The following is a 9,976-nucleotide window of genomic DNA, read 5'->3' as shown; positions in this document are numbered from 1 at the left end:
AGTATTGGGGAAAAAAACAGTGTTTATTTTATAAGAAGTGACTTTGGGAGTTGCTTTTCCTTGGAACTTTAAAGAGACAACATGGCCCAAGACAAAATGGACCACTGATTAAAAAGAAAAGTACCTTGCAGCGATGAGGCATCTGATTGTTTTAAATAAAAAATGTAATGCAGAATGTGATAAAACACAAACAAGCGATGCCAGTGAAGTGAAAGCAAAACAGATAGATTTCAGCCAAACTGGCTGAAGAATTATCCATGGCTGGAGTTTATTAAATGAGTAGTTCAGTCTGCAGCCTCTATGCAACTGCAACGTTTGCTAGCCGCTGTTACAAAACCTTTACATTAAATGACATTTTAGTGGCAGTGCACATAATGAAGCTTTGCAAAAAAAGCGCGAAGTAGAAGCTTCACGTCAGGCCATAGCAAAGGCAATGGAGACTGCAGATAAATAGAATAGTAGATACCTGCGGAGGTTTTGTTGAGCAGCTTTAAGTCATTCGCACTAATACTTGCTATGCAGTATATGCAATACAAATTACCGGGAGCAACACCAGTGTGAATTATGATGCAGTAGAAAATATTTATTTAAGTTTGTTATATGCAAAACTGCCTTTTTATAATCTCCTCCCCCCCAGCACACACAAATAAAATAAAGGTTTTTTTTTTTTTTTTTTTACACCTATACTGCCAAAGGGCAGCAGTGTGGAGTAGTGGTTAGGGCTCTTGACCGGAGGGTGGTGGGTTCAATCCCAGGTGGGGGGCACTGCTGCTGTACCACAGCACAGGCTATGTACTCAAATATAAATTTACATTATGGCCAAAAGTTTTACATCACCTAGTAGAATATTAGGATGCAGACATAATTACAAAAAAAAAAAAACTATACGAACATAATTTAGATATTTTATTTAACATCATGCAATCTAAGGAACTACAAAATGGTATCTCAAAAGTCTACCGGAAACTATAACAGTAGTACAGTATTTCAGTTAGATTTCAAAATGTCACATTTTCGATTTTTGGAAAACTACAAAGCCATATATAATTTCAATATGTTAACGTAACATTATTAATTATATAGAGTGTGATGCAAAACCTTTGGCCACAGCTGTATTGTCCCCCATATAATCTACTAAATAAAAACACAACACACACATCCCGGCCACAGACAAACAAAACGGAAGTTATATACAATTACATGCATGTGTGTTAGGGTTGTGCCAACATTCAATATTATCGTATATCTCAATATTGGAAAATGTGGACGGTTTTTTATATATATCATCAATATCGCCATAGTCCTAAAATAAACATAGCGAATAAAATAAGACACGTTATAAAATATCCTTCATTCATCCAATGCCGTGTTAAAACATTGTAGCGCCCCAGAGAACTTTGTGGAGGTTTAGAACAAGACTGCTGTTACTTTCTGTTCCTGGATGTTGTATTTCCTGCTGCTGCAGTCAGCTGTATGCGTGCTTGTGTGTGTGACGTTAACTAACAACTAATAGGTCGCTGTGGAACTATTCTGTCTGTTTATTTGCTTCTCTTTGCTTCACAACAACAACACACACTCCCCGTTTTTAGACCCAGCTAGTCCTGCCTCATCCCACTTCACGGCCAATCACCAACAGCTCCTGTGGTCCATGCCTGTCACCCATAGGCTGTTCGGCCGATGTGACACACAGGCGCTCCTACTCCAAGAGTTCCTGCACTTCACAGACCTCACATAGTATACGTTACAATATTATCTTTTTTATTATTATTATTTGGGGTCCAGGGCCAGGTTCGTTATAGCCGAAGGTTAGTTTTAATGAAGGGTGCTATAGCGAGGGTGTATTGTATTTCAAAATGTTCAACAACTGACAGCTAGCTAAACGCAATCATGCTAAACTGGTTAAAACGGCCATTAAATGGCTTGTTTTTAACATTGCTGTTCATTTCCTTTCCGTTTGTTGATGTGCTTCAATTTTGACTTGGCCGTTATTTTATTTTATTTAATTATTTTAGGGGGGGCACATGGTTTGGACTTTGTGTTTGTTTTTTGGCAGCAGGTATGTTGTCGAGTCTTACATTCTCAAATCTTTATGTAGCGTTGGGGCCTCAAAAATGACGGTATTATCGAATATCGTGATATTTTTTATATTATCGTCACGGTATGAAAATTAAAATATCACCACAACCTTAGTGTGTGTTACGTATTCACTGCCACGGACACTGATAACTCTTGACACAGACATGCATGTCCGTGTACGGCCAAGTTGCCGACCCCTGGCTTGGACACCTCTGTAGACAACAGTTTCATTCATGATTTTTCCTGGCAAGCACGTGTTGTCAGCACTTGTCTGTGATTGGTTAATCCACCGATGGTACCGCGCAGCAGCCAGAAAACATTGCTCTGCATTTGATTCGAGCAGTACCGCTCAGCGTCACCACAGGACTAGCGGTATCGTCCCGCGCTGATCTGTCCAACACCATATGAAAGCAATGGCAGCCATACAGGCGGCAAAATGCCTCCTGTGCCGCGCCCGTCTGTCCCGGGCTTTACTGTAGCAGCTCACACATTGTACAACTTCTCAACCCACCTCGCTTCCTGCTTTGTCAATAAAGTTTATTGAATACAAGACCCTTCAATAATTTTATACAAACAATTAGAATGCAAATACTAATACACAACTGTAAAGGACTCCACACACCAGACGCAATGTGATTTTTGAATTGGCGACGAGACACACCAGACGCGACGACGGCAATGCGACATTTATTATAAATTATTTCAATTGTAATACTGATTTTTATTAATTGAATATTATATATGAATTATTAATTTTGTAAATATAAATGTTAACCTAATTTTGAAATACTTATTGGTCCTGAATGTATTGGTCCTAAACAATAATACAAATAATCTTACAATAACTTTGCTTGAATTGTTGTTATCCCCTTATTTTTAGTTCCGTTTCCCGTACTGTGGCTCGCCATCTTGGGTGCTCACAGCCAGCAATTTCAAACCTGGCGAGATGGTATAACCAGACACCCTCTGTCATGACAGACCACGAACTGGGAGACCAAGAGTCACAACACCTGCCCAAGATTGACAGATCATTTTGCAGAATCTTCGTGATATCGATTGTTAATCAGCACAATAAAAAGTCACTGCACCTGTTCTAAAACAGAGTTTGTCATTTTTAGATCACATCTAGTGAATTTTATCCAAATATAAAAGTGATGAATTTCTTTTGATGCTCAAATATAAGTGATACGTTTCTTTTGATGCTCAATATACGTGTGTGTGTTTCTATAAATCACCCAACAAAATGTCTTCAGAAAATACTTTACTGTATTATCTATCCCTTTAATATAATGAAATAATAAAGCATACCTGAACTGTAATAAAACCATCATATATTGTCTTCTCTTTATTTTGAGGCAGCAGCAGCGGGCTCTGACTTATTAAAGCAGATGACGTAGACATCTTTCAATGCATTCTGAAACAGTAGAACAATAACAAAACAATAAATTAATGGGTTGATGGGTTTTCCCCCCCGAGTTGCAGTAAGTGTAGAATGCCTTATGTTATTGCTTTAAACACAATTATGCAGCTGTTTAATGGTTTTGACAGGTTCATGCAAGTTGTAATGGTCCAAATTTTGAGGAGATCATAAAATAAAATCCCCCCATAAAAAAATTTTGAATTATAATTGAGTATCCATGTTGGTTCCCATATCGGTTCCCATATCACAGATATAAAATTGACCTGTCAAGGGCTGAAAATGACTGGTAACTTTTTGTATGGTAGAAGTGATCAGTGGCTAAAATTAAACTTGAAAGTTCAGGATTCTCAATTTGAAAATGTCATTTATTTTATAAAACGTGTAATTCCTGTGCTTTCGTGTTTGAAACAAGCCAAAAATTCTACAGAGACATGACCTGTTTTGTTTTTTTTTTGTTTTTTTTTTTTACAGTACTGGAAGACCTCCAAAGACTCCTGCTCTACCAAAACTCTGAAATCAATGAGCATAACAAGGTGGTCAAGCAGAATTGCAAAGCTTTTCTTTCCACAAGTGAGTCAATTGTACAGACACTAGAACAAATTCAGGCTGATAGTGCATTTGATAGAGACGTCTGGTACAGCTCTGGCACTCAGCAAAGCAATTCACTTTGATTTTTGTTTCTATCTGAAAGCATTCAGTAGAATTCTTTCAGCGACAGGTGTGGTGTCCAGATACCTTCAGGCAAGTGACAAGAGTACAGCAGCAGAAATGATTGAGGATTACAAATCTGAATTAGAGACTTCGATCAGATGAAACATTTCAGGAGTTGTGGACTGAAACTGAACAGCTTGCTTCACAAATGAAAGTAGAGTTTCAAGAGGATCAGAGAACAATAAGTCCAAAATACTGGATCACATGTGGCAATATGAAACTGTACTTCATTCACAAAGGATACAATTCACATCAAATTATATTTTGCAACCCTGGATCATTGAAAGCACTACTGAGAGGTTTAGCACTGAAGCACTGCCTCTGCTAAATCACATAAATAGCCAAACACCTCCTTCAGTTGAAAAAAAAATTGCAAACTGAGGCAGCTTACAGCTTACTATATAGGAGATGTAGATAAATCCACATATGGCAGAGCAGGAATAAAAACTTCTCATCCACAGACCTGAGTCACAACCGCCTACTACAGTTATCTGTTTCTGAGCAACATGCTAGCATACAGCCAAATTACAAAGCTATACCAGCTAGTCCTGACACTTCCAGTGACATCTTGCAGTAATGAGAGAAGCTTTTTAGCTCTAAAGTTTGTGAAAAATAGTCTAAGAACAACCATGACACAAGATCGCTTGAATGACCATAGTAATTGCAGCTGAAGCAGAGATCGGTCAGTAGACGCTAGGAGGTAGGGGAAAATAATACTGAATATTAATACATTTATTTAGCGCAGTGACCAACTACAAAAAAAGAAAAAAATAGCTGCATGACGCCCCTTCCGGCACTATGAACACTGGTATTATAAAAACAGAAGCGTAATCATAAATTAATAGAAATGTTTTGTATATTGTCGTGGAAAATGACTCGCGCACTGACCATGTCAATTACATTTATTTACCAACTTAAACCCAAATGTAACACATACAACAAAAAAAATCCTGCCATGGTCGTACTGGTACCGTATCAATTCATTATCATTTGTATCAAACGTAAGTAGTTTGACAGGAAATAAGAATCCAAGCTGTCAGCTACACCTTCTATGCTGGTTAACATTAACAAAATAAATGAAAGTAGAGAAATGAAATAGGACGATTACCGGTGCCGACTGACTGGGCCTCCTACGCGCTCTACTCTATCTTCTGCTCCCTGTCTGTTTACAGTTCTTAACTTCCTCTCAATTCAGCAAAAAAATACAAACTCCCGCGCCACAGTGAAAATAGACCCCGCCTTTAGAGTATCACAGTTTTTAAATACACAACTTTATTAACAAACCCAAACAACACAAACACTTTGAATTTGACCCTGTGCTGCAGGTCTGACGGTGCTAACCCAGTACTCGAATTATGGGACAAAAATGATGGGACTTCACAAGCATACATTTGTTGCCTGCTTGGCAACACACATACAAACCAATTATAATGCATGTTTTTGTCACGAGATGTAAACATGATGCGAAGGAAGACTACGATATAAAAATGTACTAATCACATTATAACAAACCTGTAGTTCCTTAATTAAATGAAAGGTGTGCATTAGTAGAATTGTTTAGTTAGGTCTACATATTTAATATGCCAAACATAATAAATATATCGGTATTCATTATCCTAAACAATGTTTTCATTAAATACTGGACTTTTAATTCTAGGCTAGTTTCGAGAGCCAAGAAAGCATACCTGAGATTTTTTAAACACACTTCACTTCGTTTACTGTTAAAATGAAAGATGTCATGTGAACACAATCCCTACCAGGCAGGGGAAGAAAACCTGTTATGGCCGCGAGGATAAATATCGGGACTTTCTTCCCATGCATCTTCCTATGAAATTTTCTAGGAAATCAGAACTGTCCCGACCATATAGGGCAGGGGTACTCAATTATTTTAGTGGTCCAAAATTTTTGGTTACAGCAAGGTCAAGGTCCGAAGCACATTTTCACTCCTATCCCCATACCGACAAACAAACACAGAGCAACACAAATATAGTTTTTACACATGTTGCTGGTTTGAGAGTTCTTCACTAAGTTTAAATGTTTTTGGGGGAATCAAAATTCTCTCTCATTTTTACTAGTCTGCCTTCTTTACTGACTTGTTACTGCATGAGTTATTTCCCTGTCATAACCATATAATTCTTATGTGTCTGTGTTAGCAGAGCCAAACATTGTGTTTCACCATTTCAAAAACAAAGCAAATTACTGCTACATTAATCACACCCCTCCCCACCCCCACACTTTTTAGAAAGTTGCTATACATGTTTTAAAAATTCTTTATTTAGGAAGGCCATATGAGCTTGAGGTAGCTCATTTACAAAGGTGTCCTAGGAAAAACAGCAGCAGGTTACAGGTTTCAAAACATAAAAATAATAAAAACACATAACGACAAGACAACACACAATGTACACATTAAATTTACACAGCACATACACAAGGCCTATTTAAGTACTGGAACAACAGTTTTTTTTTTAATTTCTACAGTCTAGCAGCAGAAAAAACAAAAGATTTTCATCCTGCAGCACTTTTTACAGATGGTATATTAAAGTATTTTGTGCCACAGACATTACGTAGGCTGTATTTACAGGTAAACTCATGAAACAAGCTGTTTAAATAAGCTGGTAATGTGCTGTGCCCCTTTAAAAAAAGCAGATTCCAGTGATAATTCCTTCTGTTAGCAGGTGATAGCAAATTTAATCTAGAATACAAGCTGCAGTGAGGCTCTAGTGGAGTACACTGGAGTACAAACCTACAGATCCTATTATACATTGTATCGATCTTCTTCAGTGATTCCTTACTAGCAGTCCTGTAGCAGTCTCTCTCTCTCTCTCTCTCTCTCTCTCTCTCTCTCTCTCTCTCTCTCTCTCTCTATATTTTTCACAAGAAATCCGGGGAAATCATAGATAAATACATTGCTGACCTTAGGGTGTTAGCAGCCATGTGCAATTTTGGAGAAATTAAACTCACTTATCAGAGATAGGATAGTGTGTGGAATTCACAACTCTCACCTCAGAGAACGTCTCCCAAGGGAAGCAAACCTGACCTTAGAGAAAAACTTACAGAGCTGCTGAGCTGTCAAAACAGAATATAAAAACAATAGAAGGTAACACAGTTGAAGAAGTGCATGCACTGAAGCAAATTAAACTTAATGATGCGAGACATTCTACCATGCAAGTACTGTGGGAGGAAACATGCAAGAAATAAAGAGAAGTGCCCTACCTATGGGAAGCAGTGCAAAGAGTGTGGGAAATACAACCATGTTGCAGCAAAGTGTATGACAAAAATGCAGAGGCAAAACAAGAGTGCTAATGTGCTAGCAACTGAGCAGGAACTATATGAAGAGATTCTGACTGTGAACACGCAGACAGAGAAACAGATGGTACATACAGTACAAAAAAGTACAAGTAGTAGTCCAAAGCAACTTTTTGCAGCAATGCTCATAGGAGAAAGTCTAGTCAGATTCCAGTTGGATTTTGGGGCAAACTATAATAGCATCCCAGTTAATTTGCTAAATCCGGTAATGCAGATTGAGAAAACACATTAACTACTGGTGATGTATAACAAAAGCACACTACAACCCCTAGGCAAATGCAGAATTAAAATAAGGAATCCCCGAAACAAAAAGCTGTAGCACTTAGTGTTCATGGTTGTTGATGAAGAGTCATCAGTGCCTTTCCTTGGCAGTAAGGCAGTGCAAGCCATGAACCTAGTTAAAGTGCAGCTTGAGAACATTTTAGCAATTGACAGCATTGTAACTGAGATACTAGAAGAGGGGAGCCCTTGGAATCTGAATCGAATCAAAAGCGATTATGCAGCCCTCTTTGACGGGGAAGGCTGTCTAGAAGGCAGATATAGAATTGAAATTGATACTAGTGTGGAACCGGTAAAATTACCAAAACGAAGAGTGCCTGATGACACCACTGAAAGAAGATCTTCAAAGTTTGCAAAACAGAGGAATTACAGCACCTGTAGATAAGAGCACAGACTGGATCAGCAGCTTTGTGACTGTCAAAAAGCCATCTGGAAAACTGAGAATCTGTATCGATCCCAGACCACTGAACAAAGCTTTAAAGAGAAGTCACTTCCCACTGCCAAATATAGGTGACATCTTACCTGATTTGTCTAAAGCAAGAGTCTTTACTGTTTGCTACACCATGTGGCAGAAATAGGTGGCTAAGAATGCCTATGGGGATCAGCCCTGCACCAGAAATATTTCAAAGAAAGCTGTGTCATGCTCTAGAGGGTCTAACAGGAATACGAACAATCGCAGATAACGTACTAATAATTGGAGAAGGAGATAGCCCAGAGTTAGCAGAGAGGGATCACAACAAAAAACTGAAACTGTTCCTTGAGAGATGCAGAAAGAAGAACATAAAGCTCAACCCAGACAAACTCAAATTGAGAGTGACTCAACTTCCATACATAGGACATCTGCTCACATCAGAAGGCTTAAGAATAGACCCCGAAAAAGTCAGAGCAATCAAGGAGATGCCAAGACCCACAGATGTGTAAGGAGTACAAAGACTGCTAAGTATGGCAAATGATCTATCAAAGTTTTCTAATCACTTGTCAGACAACTGTAAACTGTTGAGACAGCTAACACATCGGGACACTGTATGAGAATGGACTGAATCGCAGGAGCCAGCATTCATGAAAATAAAAAAAAACATGACTGGAACTGCACCCATACTGAAGTATTACAATCCAGAAGAGAGTCTACTGTTGCAGTGTGATGCATCAGAGACAGGACTGGGAGCAGCCCTGATGCAGGGAGGACAACCAATAGCTTTTGGAAGAAGAACATTAACATCAACAGAATGGGACTATGCCCAAATCGAAAAGGAATGCTTAGCCATTCTGTTTGGAATGGAAAAATTCCATCAATACACATTTGGTCGACAAGTCGATGTACAGTCGGACCATAAGCTGCTAGAAAATATTGTGAAGAAACCCCTGCTCAGCGCACCAAAAAGACTACAGAGAATGCTGCTCAGACTACAGAAATATGACATAAATGTTGCATATGTTCCTGGAAGAAACATGCTATTAGCTGACACTTTAAGAGGAGCATACCTACTGGAATGCAGCAAAGAGGTTTGCTGCAGGTTTGCTGCATGTAGTTGAGGCTGAAATTGAAACCATAAACATGATACAGTACTTAGCTATTAGAAGAGCGGCTGAGAGCTATACAGAAAGGAACAGAAAACAATAAGACCATGCAGATCCTACAGAACACCATAATACACGGGTGGCCAAACAATAGAAACCAGGTGCCAGGAGAAGTAAGACCATTCTTTTACATGCAGAATTAACTGAGTGTCCAGAATGGAATAATATTCCGGGGAGAGAAAGCTGTAATCCCTGATACACTCAGGAAATAATGCACAGAGTTCACTCATCACATCTGGGGATAGAAGTCTGTTTGAGATGAGCTAGAGAGAGCGTATATTGGCCAGGAATGCATGAACAGTTGAAAACATTCATGGAAAAGTGTGAGATTTGCAGATCTGGAAATGCACGACAGCAGAAGGAGACATTATGGCCACATGAAACACCAGAGAGACCTTGGGCAAAAGTAGAGACGGATTTGTTTACATTTGCAGAAAAAGAATATCAGATCACTGTGGATTATTACTCCCAATTTCTGGGAGATTGACTACACACAGGACACAAAATCTAGAACTGTAATACGCAAAATAAAAGCGCATTTTGCTCGACGTGGGTTACCAGATACAGTATGTTCAGATAACGGTCCACAGTTTTCATCTAACGAAT

The 9,976-nt window shown here is 38.7% G+C and overlaps 1 protein-coding gene across 2 annotated transcripts in view; it reads right to left on the bottom strand.

Moving 5' to 3' along the window:
• The window catches only part of fancl (FA complementation group L), a 35,978-nt gene extending 30,544 nt beyond the window's left edge, over window positions 1–5,434 (bottom strand). For both annotated transcript variants that reach the window (XM_034004813.2, XM_059024460.1), the window contains exons 1-2: window positions 5,316–5,434; window positions 3,385–3,490 (exon numbers count right to left, since the gene is read on the bottom strand). In XM_034004813.2, coding sequence (XP_033860704.1) covers window positions 3,385–3,477 — 93 coding nt within the window. In that variant the 5' untranslated portion in view covers window positions 3,478–3,490; window positions 5,316–5,434. The remainder of the gene's footprint in view (window positions 1–3,384; window positions 3,491–5,315) is intronic.
• Window positions 5,435–9,976: the final 4,542 nt, after the last annotated feature.

Source organism: Acipenser ruthenus, chromosome 5, assembly GCF_902713425.1.
Source record: "Acipenser ruthenus chromosome 5, fAciRut3.2 maternal haplotype, whole genome shotgun sequence".
In the NCBI taxonomy this organism is placed as follows: domain Eukaryota; kingdom Metazoa; phylum Chordata; class Actinopteri; order Acipenseriformes; family Acipenseridae; genus Acipenser; species Acipenser ruthenus.
This window is presented reverse-complemented; position numbering and strand designations above follow the sequence as displayed.